The sequence below is a fragment of the Perkinsus marinus genome (genome assembly GCF_000006405.1).
Source record: "Perkinsus marinus ATCC 50983 genomic scaffold scf_1104296958712, whole genome shotgun sequence".
Lineage (NCBI taxonomy): Eukaryota > Perkinsozoa > Perkinsida > Perkinsidae > Perkinsus > Perkinsus marinus.
In genome coordinates this window covers 645,816-666,136 of record NW_003206658.1, presented here as the reverse complement: position 1 = coordinate 666,136, position 20,321 = coordinate 645,816, and the positions used below count along the sequence as shown (strand labels likewise).

The 20,321-nt window shown below is 47.6% G+C and overlaps 4 protein-coding genes across 4 annotated transcripts; 3 read left to right on the top strand and 1 right to left on the bottom strand.

The window, feature by feature from the left end:
* The first annotated feature begins 2,381 nt into the window (after window positions 1–2,381).
* Window positions 2,382–7,865, top strand: Pmar_PMAR011650 (hypothetical protein). Its single transcript, XM_002773757.1, has 16 exons — window positions 2,382–2,497; window positions 2,854–2,923; window positions 2,995–3,044; window positions 3,196–3,305; window positions 3,557–3,735; window positions 3,787–3,897; window positions 3,947–4,081; window positions 4,247–4,334; window positions 4,382–4,625; window positions 5,645–5,814; window positions 5,954–6,116; window positions 6,173–6,343; window positions 6,423–6,528; window positions 6,580–6,802; window positions 7,105–7,170; window positions 7,253–7,865. Exons 1-16 carry the CDS (start codon window positions 2,404–2,406, stop codon window positions 7,571–7,573), a joined length of 2,301 nt encoding a protein of 766 aa, XP_002773803.1. The 5' UTR covers window positions 2,382–2,403; the 3' UTR covers window positions 7,574–7,865.
* Window positions 7,866–8,694: 829 nt separating this feature from the next.
* Pmar_PMAR011649 (conserved hypothetical protein) lies at window positions 8,695–11,699 on the top strand (the record flags this gene model as incomplete). The annotated part of the gene is made up of 6 exons (XM_002773756.1): window positions 8,695–8,892; window positions 9,809–10,375; window positions 10,529–10,645; window positions 10,699–10,804; window positions 10,873–11,528; window positions 11,639–11,699. 6 exons carry the CDS (start codon window positions 8,695–8,697, stop codon window positions 11,666–11,668), a joined length of 1,674 nt encoding a protein of 557 aa, XP_002773802.1. The 3' UTR covers window positions 11,669–11,699.
* Window positions 11,700–12,447: 748 nt separating this feature from the next.
* Window positions 12,448–13,895, bottom strand: Pmar_PMAR011648 (cAMP-dependent protein kinase catalytic subunit, putative; the record flags this gene model as incomplete). Its single annotated transcript, XM_002773755.1, has 10 exons — window positions 12,448–12,550; window positions 12,594–12,733; window positions 12,779–12,885; window positions 12,934–13,041; window positions 13,081–13,137; window positions 13,188–13,345; window positions 13,439–13,503; window positions 13,549–13,652; window positions 13,700–13,784; window positions 13,833–13,895. The coding sequence occupies 10 exons, from the start codon at window positions 13,893–13,895 to the stop codon at window positions 12,448–12,450; spliced, it is 990 nt and encodes a 329-aa protein (XP_002773801.1).
* A 2,402-nt stretch (window positions 13,896–16,297) lies between these two features.
* Window positions 16,298–17,299, top strand: Pmar_PMAR011647 (hypothetical protein; the record flags this gene model as incomplete). Its single annotated transcript, XM_002773754.1, has 6 exons — window positions 16,298–16,424; window positions 16,470–16,597; window positions 16,673–16,764; window positions 16,948–17,023; window positions 17,065–17,142; window positions 17,192–17,299. The coding sequence occupies 6 exons, from the start codon at window positions 16,298–16,300 to the stop codon at window positions 17,297–17,299; spliced, it is 609 nt and encodes a 202-aa protein (XP_002773800.1).
* Between the last annotated feature and the right edge of the window lie 3,022 nt (window positions 17,300–20,321).

Genomic DNA, 20,321 nt, shown 5'->3' with positions numbered 1-20,321 from the left:
TACAACTTGTAGGATTCGCCAAAGTTTACCAGAAAACTTTCATTTCGCTCAATTTTTTGAGAAAAGTCGTCCGCTCCTGTTGATCAAGCAGAAGGGTGATACAGGTTTCGCCAACCCGGATTTCGCCAAAATGACACCTAACGGGTTTCAAGACTCTTGGACATGTTTGTTAGGCAATATAATGGCAGGGACAGATTCGAACAATTTGGCGAAATACCAGGCATAGCGAAAAATTTCGCCACATAGTTGTTGCGACATACGGGTTTTGCCAAAGTTGGTGAAGTCCGGGATACGCAGGGTTTGGCCAAGTTCCTTGTTGGTGTAAGACGGTACTGAACCCTGTTTCGCCAATACCTACACCTTACAGGTTTCGCCAATTCCAGGTCGTTAAAGCATGTCAGACGAAGAAAGGTCCTCGATTGGCTGCGATGATGACATCCCATTTTTTGTAAGAACTATGGTGGAGTGGTTCGAGGTCCGTGCCGCAGATCGGGAGGTCGGGTGTTCTATACTCGGAACCTTCAAGTCGGAGGGTATTTAATTACTCGAATCGATCAAAAACATTCTAAAATACTCGGATTCGGCCGCCTTGGACGATCTCAAATCGATGTCATCGATCAATAGGACCGGCGCAAATCAATAGTATGGTAGATTTGGAAGCAGTATTCATTATGATCGGGCTTCGAGACCTCGTGACTAACCCGATGGGTGGTGTCACAGTCTATAGGTTGTGTAGCACTGATTATTACGCTGACCTTTTGGCTAACCTTAGGGGTAGTATGATAGATTTGAAAGCAGTACTGCTTAATCACGGAACGCTGTCGCAAGGTAAGGGACTGATATGGATTCCAGGGGAAACAGAAAACAGAAACACAGAAACTTCCATATTATGGAAGTTTCTGTGTTTTCTGTAAGCTGCTTGCCTAGTTAGATACAACAGTGACAAGATGACAGCAACGATGAGTTTCTTTGATCGTTTCCGAATGAATTGCTTGTTGTGTTGCGTAGTGAGTGAAGTCATGAAGTTCACGACGTGAAAGGAGATAGAAAGTGCGGTAACTTCGAGCCGCATTCTCGAACAGTCGTGACATGAGCTCATGCTAGTGCTCGAGCCCTTAACCTGCATTATAATGATATTATTATTATTATAAAAATCTCATGATATACGCACTAGTGGACAAACCTCCGCAGAACACATGTACGCGTAACAGTCTGATGGCTTACTAGATAATTGTTAGTCAATGTGAGCGCGCAACGTATGAGCATACGTAGTTGAATATTCGGCGAAGAAGTGCCTCCCCTTATTCTTGACCCCGGGACGACCGCTCAAGAGCTGACTTAGCCACGCTGCTCGGCTAACTAACCTAACAACCTGCTTGTAAAGTATAGCAGGTAAGACTCTTACCGTAAGAGAAGTGTCCGGGGAGCGCAAGCCGAGAAGCAGAGTGAAACTGACAAGCCTCCGCAGTCCTTTACAGCATGCAGGTTTCAAGGGCCGAAGTTGGCACTATCAGTGTCAGTAACAGATTTGAGCACCTCAATTGGCGATATCTGTAATACATACCGTATTCGAACGCCTCAGCATATACCTAGCGGCATATCGCCAACTCTCGGTGAAATCTGCATTTCACCGGTATTACGCCAAAGATTAGGCAAAACACGTCATAGTCTTGGCCAAACCTGCGAGTTTCACCAAATTTTTGGCGATTCCCCGGCCTGGCGCAGATTCCAGCGACCCAAGGTTGCCAAAACCTGGATCCAAGCGCAGAATAGATCACTTCGGCGAGCGGACTTGGCGGACGATTCCGTGCAGATTTCAGCGGATGCGCTGAATTCTATACGGCGAGCCGACCAGCTTGGCGAAATCCCGTAAAATCCTGGCCGTATCACGCATATCGCCAAATTGCTTAAATTTCCTAGAAACAAGGAATCGCCAAAGTTGGTGAGTTGGCGAAACCTGGTGCTCCGCAGAAATCAGTGATTTCAAATCACCAACATCATCTTGGCATAATCTGGTACAGGGGACAGGTTTCCGCGTACGGGCGAGCGCATTTCAAAGCTTGGCGAAGCGCCATTAGCAGAAAATTTTGTGGAATTCGGTTGGTATTTTTCCTGAGTTGGTGTTTTCCCGTCTACGGAGGGGTCTGTACCGCATTTTGCCAAATTTAGATTTGGCCAAGCAAAAAGTAGTTCTGCCAAGTTTGGCGAGTTGGCAAAACCTGGGTCTCCGTAGTGAGGGCATGTTGACTTACAGCAGGCTTGCTCCATAGGCAGCTCTACGCGGCGTCATTTTGTTGATAGGCTGTTGTAGCCGTCTTGAGCCGAAACACTCGATAGCAAAGCACGAATGGGAGGTGTTAGATAGGCCGCCTGTCTCAATCCCAGTTGTTATTTCTTCCATTCATGTTTCATCGTTCACGTATTTATGCGATAGAGAACCTTGCTCGAGCATTGAATGACAGGAACGAGCCGTGTCTCTCTAATAAGCTGACATGTAGTGAGTCATTATGGTCTAGTGGGTGGGGGTGTAATCGAGGTATCGTAAGGTCGTGGGTTCTTTTCTCGTATTGTGCATACTTCGGAGGAGCTCAGTGCTCAGACTGATCCAGGCAGCCGTACCGTAGAATCACTTTGGAACTCGCGTGATATCTTTCGTACTGTGATTCGGTACCTTAGTAGTATATCGATTGTTAAAGCGATGCTTCGGATTCTGACCACGCCCGAGAATATCATGTAATGTGTGGCCTTGTTCATCTCGCGAATCTCTATCAGCATGATCCATCCGCTTTCACTTTCCATATAGTTTCATAATGATCCATCTCGGAGTCAACTTTGAGCGATAGACAGTCGTAGGTACGGGATCACCACCAGGACTGCATCGTGAGGACAATACATTCCCTACCCTCCCTACCACATCCAACAGGTAATCCTTGACTCGTTGTGATCCGCTCTAAGGGGTTGCAGGCTTGACAGACCTAGATGTCTCGTTTTCAGTGACTACGCCCTCAAGCAGCAGTACTCGGCAGCTTGGCGAGATGACAAAAGTAATACCATTCCTTTTGCGAATCTTACTGATAATAAGGAATGAGTCCGCGACTCGACGTATCTGTGTTCTCTTCGCATGCCGTTTGATGGACATAATGAACTTCAATGAATGAAGTGTGATGGAATCAGGTTAAACTGTGTTGTTTTTAGGAGACGCGAACTGTGTCGTATCGGGCATTAGTCAGAACATGTTAGAAGGAGTGAGCCCGAGTATTCAACAGCTCATCAGGAAGGCTGCGGATAAGTATCCCCTCGACATGGTAGTGAGGGGATCTTGTATTACTGGGAAGAAGTATATCATCACGATAGAGCTCACTGAAAATTACTCATAGAATTCACCACTTGTGACTATAGGGTGGAGTCGGTCGTAGGTTCGAATCCCAGGTCCAACATCTCGGACTCGTTTGAACACATGTTTTACTTTGCATTATATTTGCTACATCGTCGTCTTCCATGTGTGTATCGTATTTATTCATGTGGTTGTTTGATGTTGTTTGACATTTTTTTTCAGAAATTTTGGCGGAAGTATAAGTCGGTGCCCGCGATGGCTAACGTCCGAGACAAAACGTCGATTCTCGAAATACTGGAAAACTTTGCAAAAATCCATCGGAAACACATATACCTGTTCCAGCGACTGAAGCATACGATAGTGATGGATATGGATAGCTGGACCGCTCCTGAACTAGCAAAGTAGGAACGGACCTATTCCGTATCTTGTGTGCTTATAGCTTGGATATCCAGGGTGTGTACATCATGGGCTCAACTCGGATTCTTGACTGATCGATTCACTGAAGAGATGTCAGATCGTGTTGTGAAAACGATAAATTTGTGTGACGCGGAAGCCCTAGCGAGGTGAGGCTCTGGTCATCATCCGAGGTGATGATCGCATATGTGTCGTCAGGCTACTCGATGCATATGCCTCGACAAGGACGAGGCATTTGGAGGCACCATTGAAGGCATTGGCTGAAACGAGTCTGATGAAGATCGACGATTTCACGCCTCAGCAGCTGTGTCTGCACTGTTCTAGTTTTGCACGGTAATATTGTTTATCGTTGGGTTGGAAATGTAGATATGCATAAAGTTTCCTTTTTGAGTTCTCGGGAACCGACATTGTTGAGAGAGTCCTCTTTCGTGGATAGGGTTTCAGTGATGAGATGATGATGAATAAATCGACATGGGAAATTTGTTGGTGCCGCCTTAGGTTGAACTTGGTGTACGAGCCAATTTTCGAAGCGATTGCAGATAGGCTTAGTAGAGCGGGGGAAGATGCATTGAAGGCTCTGACACTGGTAGTGATGTTAATATCGATCGGGTGATCGATTTGTATTATTGTCAGGCCCCAGAGGATAGCGATCCGTTAGCAGTGTTGTCGATGGCTAATCCATCCTCTGTGTACAGCGCTCGTGATGTAGCTCTTGCTGCGTATTCCTTTGGGAAGTTGGAAGGCATTGATTCAACACAACAGCACATCGTCCTCCCAGCGCCGCCGCCGCCGCCGCCGTCGGCTGCTGCTGCTGCTGGAAGGCATCATGGCGACACTTCCGCGAGAGCGTTCGATGCATTATCGGTCCTAGCTACGTGTAGGTCAATGGGAGGGCGAACGCTGCTTGCATTTTGATATTCCTCTGATATCTGATAAAGAGTCTTTGATATTCCTCTGATATCTGATAAAGAGTCTTTGATATTCCTCTGATATCTGATAAAGATTCTTTGATATTCCTCTGATATCTGATAAAGAGTCTTTGATATTCCTCTGATATCTGATAAAGATTCTTTGATATTCCTCTGATATCTGATAAAGAGTCTTTGACATTCCTCTTATATCTGATCCGTTAGAGTCTTTGACATTCCTCTTATATCTGATAAAGCGCTCGTGATGTAGCTCTTGCTCTTATATCCTTTGGGAAGTTGGAAGGCATTGATTCAACACAACAGCACATCTGATAAAGCGCCGCCGCCGCCGCCGCCGCCGTCGGCTGCTGCTGCTGGAAGGCATCATGACGACATTCCTCTGATATCTGATAAAGAGTCTTTGACATTCCTCTTATATCAATGGGAGGGCGAACGCTGCTTGCATTTTGACATCCTCTTATATCTGATAAAGAGTCTTTGATATTCCTCCGATATTTGATAAAGAGTCTTTGACATTCCTCTGATATCTGATAAAGAGTCTTTGATATTCCTCTTATATCTGATAAAGAGTCTTTGATATTCCTCTGATATCTGATAAAGAGTCTTTGACATTCCTCTTATATCTGATAAAGAGTCTTTGATATTCCTCTTATATCTGATAAAGAGTCTTTGATATTCCTCTGATATCTGATAAAGAGTCTTTGACATTCCTCTTATATCTGATAAAGAGTCTTTGACATTCCTCTGATATCTGATAAAGAGTCTTTGACATTCCTCTTATATCTGATAAAGAGTCTTTGATATTCCTCTTATATCTGATAAAGAGTCTTTGATATTCCTCTGATATCTGATAAAGAGTCTTTGATATTCCTCCGATGTGTGATAAATTCCCATTTCGCATTCTGTGTGCTGTGAATGCCTCTCCTGTTGTATCTGTGAGTATATCTCTACTGTTGTGGCCCCTTAGTGGTACTTCGAGACTGCACGGCACGAGAATTGCAAATGTTGGCGACGGGCTTCGATAGGCATCGACATCATACCCCGTTGGAGGAAAGGAAACCTTTTGATTCTCATTTGTTGAGGGCGATGGGGGCACAGGCGAAGAGAAGGATTGCTCAGTTCTCGGCGGAAAGTTTGGTAATATTATGGATGGCTTTTTGTAGCGCGTGACTGTTCGCCACATATGGTGATGGTTCGAATACCATGATATGCTATTTCAATACCGCACCGCACTGAATATTCAGTCAATCACATCGACAGACCTGATGATTTTCAGGTTCTATTCTTGCGATCGTTCTCTAATCTATGTGCCACCTCTCCGGATAGAGATGAGCTCATGGACTTGCTCCTGTCGAGGGTATCATCCCATCTACCTCGAGCAGTGTCGACTTTCAAGAGCATCGATTTGGTTACTACTTTACAAGTGTATGCCAAACGAGGTAATAAGCAGGTCATTTTCGATGGAAGCATTCGTTATACTTGTATTCACATTCAGGGGCTAAGCACTCGGATGTCGCTGATCTGTTGGCCAACTCGGTCTTGGAGAAAAGAGCCGAACTAACTCCTTCCGATTGGGTGTCGGTCATTGATAGTATAGCTGCTATGCGAGGCCCTTTACGGCTAGTTATGAGGGCAGCGAGAGAGAGTAGTGGAGGATCATTGATAGGTAGTAATACTACCGTAGTGTACGTGGTCATGGTTCCTCAATTGGAATCTGATATGTGATGATGGATTGTTATTGACAGGTAAACTGAAGACCCAACAATTGGCTTCAATTGTCACTGCTTGTTGCGAAAATGAATATTATCAAGCTGACGATTTATTGCCACTCATTATCGAGCTCAAGTCAAGGTAAGAGTATAAGGCGGAGCGAAGCGTCGCGGGATTTGCATTTTTTCTCAGGACCCTCCATATACCTCATGCTCTTGATGCTGATACTGCGGCACAGGTCTTCATCGTCCTTTGCAATATGGAAGTTCCACAGCTATTGACTGTGAATGGTGGAAAGCTCGAGGGCTCCTCGAAATTACTTTCATTGGAGAACTCCCTAGGCTTACTCGACTGGCTGATGCCTCGACTCACTTCTCCAGGAGGGGGTAGACCCTCTCCTATGGTGGCAGGAAAGGTAATGGGCTCATTGAGGGTCTCATGTAGTGGTGTGATCTCGGCATGATCGTATGTAGTTCTCGCAATGATCGTTACAGCCTCCTCACATACGCGGCATTTTTGATTATGTATGGAAACCATGTTTGATGAGTTTAGCATACGGCTTGGATCCCTGGGATGAATCTTATCAGCAGAATAGTTGGGTATGTATGGTCGGGATATATAGATGATAATATCCGGTATGTGGATATAGAGGATCTCGCAGGGGGTTAGCGGAGTTATCGAGTAGACGCTTGAGTTGGGAGTATTGATTCGTACCAGGTATTGGAGTGCCTTGCTGAGATGGATGACGCTGAGTTTCGACAGGCTGCCGGAGGAAGCAACGAGGTAGGCTAGTGAGGGAGGCATCGGGTTTCTGGTGTAGAAGTCGTGGCGTTGATGGTATTCATTATTGTATGTGTACTCACAGGTGACTTGTCTGGCTGGCGAGATGCTCACTGCCGTACGGGAGGAGTCTGCTGACACAGCAGAAGGCGGAGCGAAGCGATCCACCAATACTGATTATTTCACTACAGGAAGCGTGGGCTCGTCCTTTGCTGAGGATCCTGCTGTGGACTCGGATCCTGAGGAGCATGATGGAGAAGGAGAAGTACGACGACAGAGAGCCGAGGAGTTGTATATGAGAATAGTACATGGTGGTGAACATCCTGCTAGGAAGTACACAGCGACTATACCAGACGAGGTCCTCATGAGGGACTTATCGGAAAGACCAAGCCCATTCTGGATCTAGTCACCTACCATCTCTCATCCTACATATGATTCAAGTCATCATATAGTCATCTGGTTACTCATCGAGATCGTGTAGACTAACACTATCATTGGCCCCGCCCAACGAGCTGGAGTCAGCGCTGTCACAGACGTTGCTCGTGGCGACTAAGACGTTACTGTTGTTTTCGGCGTGGCTTGTTGTTGCTGTTGGAGAATTGCTTTACTGTTATTATTGAAGTCATCACAACTATTGTGTAATTGTAGAACGAAAAGATACCCTGCCATGAGCTAGTATCCATAGATTGTCATCATCATCATCATCTCAGAAGGATATTCTTACGAGAAAGTACATCATTTGTTGCGTTTATCAACTATCGCAATTCCCTGGTTGTTCCTAGTCGGTTTGTTGGAAATAGCAACACATTACCATCCGAGGGTCACTAGTTTGGAGGCCCTTGGTGTTGGTCGGACTTACATGGTGGTAGTGGCATCCATTGCTTAAACTAGACTCTTCAACTTTCAAATAAAATGGGTATAACATTAATCTTTTTGGGTATTCGATTGGAACCCCGAGTACAATGTTAACGATAAAGGTAAAACATTAGACGAGTAGGCAAACAATTAAACTTGTTGGTTAAAAGTTAATTTGACCTGGAAATGCTGTAGAATTGAGATTCCGAGCCTTTCGGGACCGTTATTCGACTGCTCAATTCTCCACCGCCATGGTTGTTGGGGAGCAGTCGTTAGCTGGAACCGTTGCCGTCAATTTTTTTTCGGACAAGATGCACCTGTTTAATATCGGAATCCGAAGACGATGACATGAGACACTGATGTTCTCCTGATCTGGTAGCATTATCACTCATTCCGAGTAAACCATTCGGAATATACCTCGTCTGCATACTCAAGCCTCCACCATCACCTGGATCATGATCCAGGCTGGATGTGTTGAGTTAGTGTCATCAGACGTTTTCATTCACTCACTACAGCTTGTACCATATCGCGCTTCTTTGAACACTGTGGACGTGTGAGCAACTTACCATTGAATGTGCTCTCGCCTCGAGTCAGATCTTGAGACCTACCCTAGGAATTAGCATGCAACTCAGTATCCACTCAATGGCTTCAGTCTCAGTCTTCCCGTCTCGCATGACCGAGTCCGCTGCAGAGGAGCAGCCTTATTTCTATAGACTGCGTACCATTTTCGGCTGTAGTTTCCTCATAGGGTTGCATATAATACAACACATACTGAAAGGCTTCGTATGCGGCGGAGGAGACGGTGGTTTGGCCGGAACGCCTATTGATTTCGTCCTGCGTGAGTACAAGGTGTCCGGCACAGATTTGCAGGTAAGAGGGTGAGGTAATGCGATCTGTCTTGTTTCCGCGAACGTCGCCGCTCTAGCATAATCTCATCCGAATAGCATTAGCTGTTCATAGATCGAGAATGTCGGTAAAATTCCTCGTTCATGCTTATCGAAGTATCGCCAAAAGGAGCATGGCAATGCTGAGCATGAGGCCTATGCTTATGATCCTTATAGCGTTATGAGTAAGCTTGAGGCATGATGTAGCTATGATCGCAGTTGCATATCATATTGGCGATGCGCACAATTACACGATAAATTCGGATTGTGTATCCCTCCCGCTGTCACCACGGCTGCTATCCTGAGGGCGCCGCCGCTAATATCAATCGTTAAGATGCCTATGCCAGTCGTTGGGGCGCCGGCGTCAATATTTGGGGCGCTCATGCCAATTGCCGGAGCGCCTATGCCAGTCGTTGGGGGTACCGACGTCAATCTTTGGGGCGCTCATGCCAATTGCCGGAGCGCCTATGCCAGTCGTTGGGGGACCGACGTCAATCTTTGGGGCGCTCATGCCAATTGCCGGAGCGCCTATGCCAGTCGTTGGGGGTACCGACGTCAATCTTTGGGGCGCTCATGCCAATTGCCGGAGCGCCTATGCCAGTCGTTGGGGTACCGACGTCAATCTTTGGGGCGCTCATGCCAATTGCCGGAGCGCCTATGCCAGTCGTTGGGGTACCGAGGCCAATCTTCGGGGCGGCTAGGCCAATCTTCGAGACGGCTATGCCAATCGTTAGGCCATATATGGCAATCCTCAAGGCACTATACCGTGACCTATACTTGGGGCAGCTATGCCAACCGTTGTGGCGCCTTTGCCGATAGCTGGGACGCCTATGCCATATCGCACACTTCGTACCTTACTATAATCACCGTTATTCCCCCCAAATTGTCAATTATCCTTCCAGGTATACCGGAGTGCCATTAACATCCCTTGGAGCATCAAGCCTCTTATTGGCCTCCTCAGTGACCGTCTGCCTCTATTCGCTTTCCATAAACTACCCTATATGTTCATATCGACAATTATAGCCCTGCTTGCAATGCTTCTTCTTGCTATAAGGCCGGTGATACTTGCTGTTGCCTTAGTCTGCTATTTCTGCATCTTTTTGCAGTGCTCGATATGTGATCTTCTGTCAGAGGGTATGTACGCTGCGAAATTGAAGGAGTGCCCTAGATGCGGCCCCGACTTGATCACTTTCGTATGGGTCGGCATATCAGTATTTCGAACATTCAGCGTATTACTGGTTGGACCTCTTATAGACACCATCGGTCCATTCTCGGTCTATTGGTTGGCGATGCCGTTCGCAGCACTACTCTTGCCCGTAATCGTCTTCAATCTACTGGGAGAACCTCGCTCCGCTCGGAATGAACCTGATGGAAGTAGAAAACTTGTTTTCTGGGAGATGACGTGTTTGTCACTCGTAATCGGTGTCGGCGGTATCTTCTTGGCGATTTACTCCATCATTGAAAGACAGGTGAGATTGTGCAATTGGATCTTAGTTTCTCGACTTTGGGTAGATGAGCTCAAGTAGAAGATAATCTTTGCATCGCTCTGCGCGGTGGTAGCCCTGTGACAGCGGTGTGGGAGGGAAGCATACCGCACAGCGGCATTCTGCGTGATGTTTCAGTTACAGCGCAAATGTCTCGCCGCCGGCATCCTTGGCCTCGTCGTTGTATCGTTATTTACTTTGTTGACGCGGCCTCTAATAGCCAAGCAAAACCTCTTCATGTTCATACAAAATTGTGTAACAAAGTCTGGGTCCCTCCGCCCTGACACTGCCATAAAACCAACATTTAGATGCACTTTGGGACCCATGGTGCTTCCTTCTACTTCTTCACAGACACTCCCGAACAGTATCCTGAGGGCCCTCATTTTGACACAGTCTTCTACACGACAGCCCTTGGTGAGTCGAGCCCATGCTCATACACAGTTCTGCCGTTGGAGTATAGTATGATATGATATTCTCCTCAGGGATTGTCGCATCTATCTGCAGCCTAGGGGGGATGTACATCTATAATCGTTATATGAAACATTGGCGCTACCCATGGATCTTCTCGTTCTCCAGTATCTTGTGCTCTACTGTTGGTCTGCTCAACATTGTCGTCTACACTCGATTCAACATTACCCACCTCGGAATTTCTGATAGAATCTTTGTTATCTCCTCTTCGGCTCTTGGTATCATACTCGGTGAGTTCAATTGGATGCCTGCCATTGTTTTGCTCAGTCAAAGTTGCCCTAGCGGTTTGGAATCTACCATGTACGCTTTGCTCGCTGGGGCGAGTAATCTCAGTGCTAATTTAGCTGGCTACTTTGGCGCTGTGATTCTCGATCATCTCGGGGTCACGCCTGATGGGTCTCCGAACGAGGGATCTAAGTTTTCTCGCCTTTGGGAGGCCAGTCTGTTATCGTGTATCGCACCACTGGTGCCGTTGGTTTTGGTACGGCTCTTGATACCAAATGCTCGACAGACTGATTCGCTGTTGGTCGAGGAGCCCTCAGACCCTTGTCATGATAGTCTGTGGCGAAGGATACAATCTTCGTGGCTGGGGAAGAACGGTACTTACAACATCGTTGAATTGGAGGAGGCCGACTCGAGGACCGACAAGCACAGTAGTCGTAGCGAGGAAGTAAGCAACAGAGAGGCGTTCGGAGTTTGCAAAGAATGAAACACATGCTCTGATTTGTTCTTCTCCTCTCGGAAATTAATCTGTGAGTCGCGATAGTTGATTGCTGTCAGATTGGGGATGATCGGGACGCTGCAGAATGATTCGCAAATCGCTGCAAACAGCAATACTGTCAACTTGCTCTAACCGTGATTTTCAGACGTTTCAAGTTGCTCTCGCAGTAGTGTTACTATAATTAATAACTATAATAACAAGTAATTGCGGAGCGAGGGAAGCGAGCGGAGCATATACCGGCGGTATAATACCGCAATAACAGGCACTTTCGCGTCGTGCGTGCGTGCAGAATTAATCTGGCTTGATTGCCGAGCGTCGGAGACTGCCAGATAGATCAAACGACTCCTCTAAATGCTGTGTATGCAAAAATCAGAAAACTCGGTTATACGAACAGCTCGAAAAGACATGCACGAAAAACTTCAATGACGGAAACATGTTCTACCCCGGGTAGACTACCCGGGAATCGAACCGGGGACCTAGGTCAAATTCATTGATCTAATCAATAGACGTGGACTAAGTGAACTCCGCCCCTTCGTCACGAAGGCCTAGTTATAGATAATACTAAGTTGCAAGGATACGAGTATCTCCAGGGATCGTAAGTGTTCCCTTGAACCAACCCCGCGCACTATACTGCAATTCAAGCCATAATGTGTTTCGAACACCGATGAGTATCTTCCATATCAAGATACCATGAGAAGACGATATGTACAGCTCATATCCATTGCAACTGTAATATCATCAACAATGTTCTCAGAATAGTTCGAATAGCACTTGGTCTCTATCACTGATGCTTGGTGTTGATCCTTCTGCTGATGCAGGGTATCTATCGGCATACCGCACGTCCGTCAAATCACACAAGCAACGTAGCTCACTTGTCGAACATAGATGTATCATCCTCCCCTCTCACTTTCGGTACATAAGGGGGTGGTAACTCTCGTGTGAATACTTTGGCCCAATCGACACCTTTAAACCTAGTATGAGCTGCAGGAGACATCCAACCGGAAGATTTCCTACCATTTGTGCTTTTTGATATCCTCGGCACCGTTCTTGAGACAACCATACCGCTTGGAAAGGTCTTGTGTGAGCAGCCGCTTGATGAGGTCCTTACTGTTAACATCGAAATATCGAGGAAAGTCGACCTTCCCTGCGAGAATCTGCAAATGACACCACTCAAATCGAGTAGTTCAGCAGTGACTAACCTTTTGATAAATCCCGAAGGCGCTTCCGTGGTAGAAGGGAGGGTAACCGGCAAGCATCTCAAATATGAGCACACCTAGAGCCCACCAGTCAACACCCTTGCTGTGACCTGATACGACCACTTATAGTGGGCAGACGATAACATTATGGTCGTCACCTTTCGACTGTATGATCTCTGGTGCCAAGTATTCAGGGGTGCCACAAAGCGTCCACGTTCGATCATCAACAATCTTGGCAAAGCCGAAGTCGGTCACTTTGACATGCCCTGAGCCGAGTCGAAATCGCCACATGGTAAACGTCTCACCGTAAGGGTCAATCAGCAAGTTCTCCGGCTTCAAGTCCCTGTACGCGATGTTACGATCTGGAGCAAGACACGGTAGGGCGTAGGTTCGACTCTTGGCGAGGTCACACCATGCAAATATTGGAATGCCAATATAATCTCCGTTGTGTAAAACTTAGCATGGTCGTTGGAAAGGCGGCCTTCCTTTCGAAGGTAGGAGAAGAGCTCCCCACCATTGACATACTCCATGACCATATACAAACGCCTCTCGTCCTGGAAGGAGATCAACCTGGAAATGAAAACGTGATTGAGATGATCGGAAACAGCAAGAGTATGGAAGGCGCATTTAAGGTCGACTCCTCAGGATTCGGTTGAAACTCACAGATTGACGATGTAAGGGTGATCGATTATCGACAGGATATTCTTCTCGGCTTTGACATGCTCCACCTGAGAGCTCTTGTCCATGGCAATCTCATGGCGCGTGAAACTCACTTGTTTCAACCGAATGACCTCAGATTTTTTGAGCATTTTTAAGGCCATTGGGGACTGATCTTCGGACCCTTTCAGTTTCACCACCCTGACTCTACCAAACGAGCCTGAGGCCGCCCATTTCCCAACCTTTAGAGTTTCGAGCCGAGCTCACCAGTTCCAACGGTATCCTTCAAGTTGAATGACCGAACAGTCAGCTTCTTCCCTTCCAGGAGGTTCTTCAAACGAGCTACGCGACCCTGATAAACAGCGTCACTGCGCCACAAAATTGCGTGGGTGTCAGTCACATTATCCGTTGCAGTTGGCGAGTCCTCTACGATACTGTTACTCTTCACTGAAAAGGAGTCCATCCCCGTCAATATCGCATTGCGGGCCTCGAATCACGGAAGACCACGATCAAGGAAGTTCCCGCTCAAACGGTAACCATCTTTCGACAAACTACGAGAGCTATCAGAGAGCTAGTGGTAGAATAACATGACGGAGGATGTCGCGAAAGAAGCCTTGGTTGACTCACATGATGATAAATTTCCGCCACTCTCAGTTGACTTTGACGACTTTTTGCTGATGCTGAACATTCAGTAATCCGCAACAATGAGCCGATACTAACTGGAAGAGTTGCCTTTTTGATCCCTCCGTTGTACTCGAGTTTCCATGATAATTTCGGCGAGATGGCCCGCCAGCATTTCAAAGTTTCGATCTTTCGGGTTGGTGACTGTTCGCCTGGTGAGCTTCTACTGATGGTTCGTACTAAAGTACTACAATTGACAACACCACGATGGGTGTTTGAGAAACGCTTTGTAATTAGCATGAGTCACAAAAACCACTCAATAAGTTTCACCGGCTTTACACAACTCACAGCCGCGATCTTGGCATCCTGTAAAACAGCAACACCGAGAAAATTAAACGTGTATGAAATTCTGTAGATGCTGACACATGTCTTAAGGAAGCACATAAGATGTATTGCGCCTCGCTCGTGTACTGGTATCGTCATTCTCCTCCTGTTGTGAAAATGTCCCACATACTGCTGGACTGGACATGTTCCCCGCCGTACCCGGTATCACAAGCAGACTTTCCCCGCCCGCTTAAAGCCACTGGGGTGCCGGAAACGCGCGGCTTTGGTGTGGGACGCTTGTCATTGAAAGGCCCACCCGTTACATCTCTCATGAATAGCACGAAGGTGATCAAAGATCAACAGTGGTTTGGTTGCATTGGTCTCCAGTTGCAAGGTGTATCGTGTTATAATTATGAGCTTGTAAATCTCGAAGACCCTGAACGGCTCCAGGGCACGCAGCGAGAGAAAAGAGCAACCAACCCGGTCTCAGGCAGGGGCAGGAGAGGAGAATTTGAATATATTACCGATATATCCGCGTAACGGATGAGTCAAATACGTTCCGCGTACGAGCGAGTACCAGAGTCCGCAACGCCTCACAAGGATTGGTTCCCAGACTTCACACCCGCCTTGTTGCTCAATCAATCTCAGAAAAACTATCTACCTCCCTGAGTGCTGCCACGCAATGCAACGAGAGACTTGAATGAAACCCCGACTGTTAGATCGATTACAATGGCTTCCGCGAGTCTCAAGTCAATCGCGCGCGCCAAGCATCAACTCACTTTCAAGTTGCCGTTGGCAGCCAACACTGTGCCGCCTTAGGCTCATGGTTAGTGATCTATTCAGCGCTCAGCATTCATGGTGGTGCCCTCAGGTGGCCTCCATCAGCCCTCATCGCTGTTTACATGCCCAATTGGAGGAGTTGGAGAGATCGTTAGAAGCTTCTTATCGTAAGTTGTGAAAAGTGTGGTATTGGCGCTCCAGTGCCCCTTATACTATAGCAATACAGAATCGTTGGTATGTGTTGATCACTCATAATATCTCGAGATTGGACCAGCTTGGATTCCTTCTATCCGATAGGGTAGAAGTCTAATGGTCCTTTTACTGCACCAACTGACATGCCAGCGTCTAATGAGAGTGTTGTGGCGCGCGGTCACCTGGATAGGTCCTGATCAGACGCTCTAGCGAGAAGAAGGGACTCATCGAGGTCGGCTATTGACCTTGCTAGGCTCGAGCTAAGAACAAAGAGGTTAGAGGCTTTACTAAAAGTGATAGTAAAAGCTCCTCAAGCCGGGTGTGATTCCACTCAATGACCAGGCCAAGGGGTTCATCGAAGAGGTGGAATCCGTGAAGAGGGAGGCGGAGGAGACCTTCGTCACGTCTCGGGAGTAGGTTACTTGTCCTTGATACCTAAGCCATCAGTCATCGTGCAGTGTGTTACCTGTTGGCGAGATAAGCGATTTGTCCTTGGAAGTAGCGAGAATTAAGCAGGAGAAGGAGGAACAGGAGGGTGGGTCCGCAGCCCTCTGGATGCGCTGAGGACTCCACGCTTGACGAGTATTTACCTGAGCATGGTGAACAGGTGTTCATCAGAAGATTCCTGTACATGTGCTACAGCGTGTGATTAGCTTCACGATTCAATTTTTCAGAGGAAATGACCAAACTTGCACAAGAGTTGAGTGCATCTCGTCAAAGGATAAAGGACATCGAGAAAAGATACGGGATTAGGGTACGTAAGGCTACCAGTATTTGCACTTCAACGAGGCCATCAACTAGGTCTCCAACGAGGAGGAGAATGATGATGATGATCTCCGACCCATCCCTGATAGTCTCTACGATCTCTATGCACGACAAGAGGAATTCGAGAGACGCATTCTCCTGCGCGAGCTCTCTAACAGTGACTCAGTAAGGTGGCGAACTTTTATGAACGTCCACTTTTGTGCGCGACCTGGACAGCCGATGGACCGTCTTGAAGCAGAGAAATATAACTGGATAACACACAAGCTTGCTGCTGCTGCTGCCTCTGAGACTGCCCATTCACTCAATGACAGTGAGGCTCCGCTATCCATAACACTGGATAAAGACAGTCACTCAGAATGGCTGGATGAGCAGATTGAAGAACTTAAGCGGGCCAACTATGAGTGCGATGGGGAGAAGGAGAAGATTGAACTACGGCGACTGCACAAGCTCGCACAGGAGCAACGAAACACCATCGTACAACGGGTACGTTGTTGCTATCGGCAACTTGAGGTCATTGTGAACGATTCTGAGTTATTAACAGCGATATTGTTTTCACAGCGAGAAACTATCCATGGGAGAAGGGAAATGGATGACATAAGGACAGACCATTTGAAGACGGTCATGTATCCCAACCAGTTCGAGGAGTTCGTGTGAGTTACTCTGCATTGAGCAACAGCTATTGTTGGTTACCAATACCGTTCCAAATAGCATATTATAGTCACCTAAACGGGTCCTCTTCTCCGAGCTCTGATAAAGCTGGATCGATGCTTGTGTGTGGATGAGTTGTCTTATCGGTGCACTATTGTCTTCCAGTGAGACTGGGTATTGCTCAGGATCCGTGCTCGTGCAGAACAGCTGCTGTTAACCTCCCAGGGATCGCTGATTAACAATTATCTTCACTCGAGAAAGGTGAACCTTCCGTAGTCGAGCCGACGTTCATTCGCCTTCAGGGTGTCGAGCTCGATCTACCTATAGCGGACCCTATCGTTGAGCCGTCCGATAAAAAAGAACGACGGAAGAAGGCCGAGGTGGTCCTCTTCAGCTGCCGTTAATACGTTGCCTTAGACTGTGTCTCAGGCGGAGCGAGAGAGGGTGGAGGATGGTGCTGTCGGCGATGAGGAATGGGAGAAATATGACCCCGCTGTGAGAGTCATTCCGATGAGGACTCTGCATTATGAGTGTTAGAATGTCAATCAAATGACACGTAGAGATCGAGAGATGCTGGGTAACCTCAATCGAGAGAAAGACGAGTGGGTACATCTGGCGCTGCAACAGTGGGAAGAAGCGGAGGAAGGAGCTTCTAATGGAGATCAAGATGGCGATGGTGGGCGCGTCGATCGCTGGATGATCTCGTCCATCTTCGTTTGCACGTGCAGTATCAGAAGAGGAGATCATCTGCGACGATTCGCCGCTTGGAGTTGAAGCAGTTGCCGATAATGAAGCGACGGCAGGAGTCTTGCAAGCGTCCACGAGCGATCGTGTTGATGAACATGTCTAGCACCACGCGAACGATTGACAGTAAAATAGACTCGATCTGCGACGTTTGTTACCAGTGGTGGGCGCTTGAAAAGTCTTCGCAAAGACAATTCAGAAGCCGTTGGGAGGGGGGCTGATATCTGCGAATATACAGTGGGTGCCAATTTGATATGCAATCGCGATAAATGTGCGTTTTTTCTTGAAATCAATGATGATCGCTCTGATACTTGGAAGGTACAATGTAAACATTGCTACGAACCAAACTCCTGAAAGTTGCGACTTTCGAGGCTTGATCTCGAGTCGATTGGTCAATCTCACCAAAATTGTTTGATTAAAAGTTGGAGAGTCGAATCGAGCCTCGACATTGAATCGAAATTATCGATTCACATACTGAGGTTCGAATCCCGGTTACAGCCTTTTTCCAGTAATTTTTATATACCCCTCGCAAATTCCTATTGAGTGTCGTGTTGCGTCAGCTGCAGGTGGTCGAACATTGGTACATAGGAATAAAGCCTATAGACTTCGCGGGAGACATTGTCTGGTCGTTGGGCTGAGGCTAAACTCATATACGAGTCTCGTAGGAACACTTAGGGAAGGGAAACGGTTTCACCAGCCACGAGTTGTCGGACACGCCTCGGAGACCACGAGTCACTGACGAAGCTGACAGCTTGACACCAAGCTTGGTAGCCACTCATGCTTTTTCCCAGAAAGATTGTGAAAGACAATGTCCGCGTCTTCACGTCACCCTCCAGTGGAGGGCCTCCACCATACTCAGAATCTGACAAATCACTGTCGTCAGATGAACTGCTCCCTCCGGGTATCGAAAAGCCACCGTTGAGTGTGAGAAAGCGTCCCAGAACAGAGCTATCCCGGCCATCTAACTGCGGCAGAAGGCGTTTTGTTTCGCGCAGCTCGTCGGTCGAACCAGCTTCCCAAATTGGGAAGCTAGTTCTAGACCAGAAGTGGCTACAGTCCTCTATGATGAACCTGGATATATGCTACCTTGTCGTAGACAGATCGCCCCTTGTTTTTATGCTATTCGTGGGGCACAGATGAGAGGACAGAGTCTTGGGGTGTCAGATGCATCCTTACTAGGTTTTGCGGCAGTTGGCCAGCCTTCACCTGTTGCATGGTATTCTGTGAACTGTTTTGAACACACTGATCTGTGGTGTGTAGTTGAACGTCCACGAGGATTTTCAGATTATCTGAAGTTCAGATGTCTCGAGGTCTGGAGATAATATCTCATCTTGAATTGTTAGCTGCCGTTGGCGTGTTTCACTTTGTCGAGTGACTCGTTGGCGTATCCCCTCCATGATATCTACGTATCTGTGCCACTGATTTACTACGGTGTCTCGGAAACCCCAATGGGAGACACTGCCTCCCATTGGGGTTTCCGAGTTCGTGTTGTTCATTTACGTGAATGTTTTAGCTGGTATGTTGTCGCGCACTATGGTGTAGGAAATTAGGGATTCCGACGGTGTTTCGTAACACCCGGAGTCAGGTAGCTTTGGCCTTTGTGAGCGACTCGGTGAGGGCACCGTTTTCCTCTTCATTACATCATGACGTCTTATCATAAGACACGTGAGACTCTTATGGGTACATCACATAAGCGAACAAACCGATCATAACAGGCCGTTGGGGTTCTGTTCGCGCTGATGCCTGGTAGCTTCCATCCGGAAGTCAGAGTCGGTTGGCACGAAACAACAAATCGAGTCGTCCGACTCCTTTGACATGTTTCGGTTGAAGCGACTGAGTGTGAGATCATTGCAGAGTTTGCAATGCAAATTGCCAATATTGCTCATTACCAACCTGTTCGCAGGGAAAGTATTGGAACTTTGATAGAGCCCATCGATGCGCGAGTTCGCATCGCGCGTGATAACAGTCCCTGTGTCCAGACTCTCTGCCAGAGAGTCTCTGAAGTCCAGAGTCTGGACACAGGGACTGGCAGAGAGCGATCCAATGTGCCAATCAATGGCGCGCCAGGCTTCGGGCTGAGCTCACCTCGCTCTGATTGGGCCCCACGATCATCATATTGAATTCCGTACTTGGAGTGTAGGTCAAGAATGCATGACAGATACCGCCGCCACCATGCACGCCGAATAGAACGACAACTCACTTCCATAGGCATTATGCGCCAGAAAACCTAGAATTTCAAAGAAACCTTCAGAACTTCGCCCTGACCACTTCGTTCTCGTGAGACTCCTGGCTAGTGGAAGCCTGGGTAGATTGTTCGCCGTGTATCACAGTATCGGCAACTATCCATCCATGTAGATCGCGACAGCACCAGATGAACCTCTCAATATCACCGGAGCACGAGATAACATTCCGTCGGCGCTGTCGGGCTCCTTTAACGTTTGACTTTCTCCGGAAAGGCCTTGAGGTGGCCCACTTCAAGTGGGCGCTAAGCGCCCGGCGCTTCCATTAAATCTTTTATCCGGCTCCCTTCCTCCCCGGCGTTGGATCGTGGGCCGCAGGATGACACTAAACACGTGTGATCCTCGGCCAATGTGATGGGGCCAACCTCACACGTAACGTGAGGTGCCATACCACATCGCCAGGGTGGGCGGGAGGTTGGAAAAAATGGACGACAAATTACTGAGGCGAAGGTGGGATGTAACCCAACACCCTGGAAGAACTTTGAATCACTGCTAAATAGCGCTATGTGTTGTGTCGACACAACGTATCTGTCCCTTCACACACGCCGGAGACCGTCGCCGAGTAAACTGGCCCA

Bases quoted from the DNA above. Each gene is read 5' to 3' on its own strand.
- Pmar_PMAR011650 (XM_002773757.1), top strand. From the start codon at position 2,404: ATGTTTCATCGTTCACGTATTTATGCGATAGAGAACCTTGCTCGAGCA. The intron at 4,082-4,246 runs GTAATATTGTTT...GTGCCGCCTTAG, and splicing joins CACTGTTCTAGTTTTGCACG to GTTGAACTTGGTGTACGAGC. The intron at 7,171-7,252 runs GTAGGCTAGTGA...GTGTACTCACAG, and splicing joins CTGCCGGAGGAAGCAACGAG to GTGACTTGTCTGGCTGGCGA.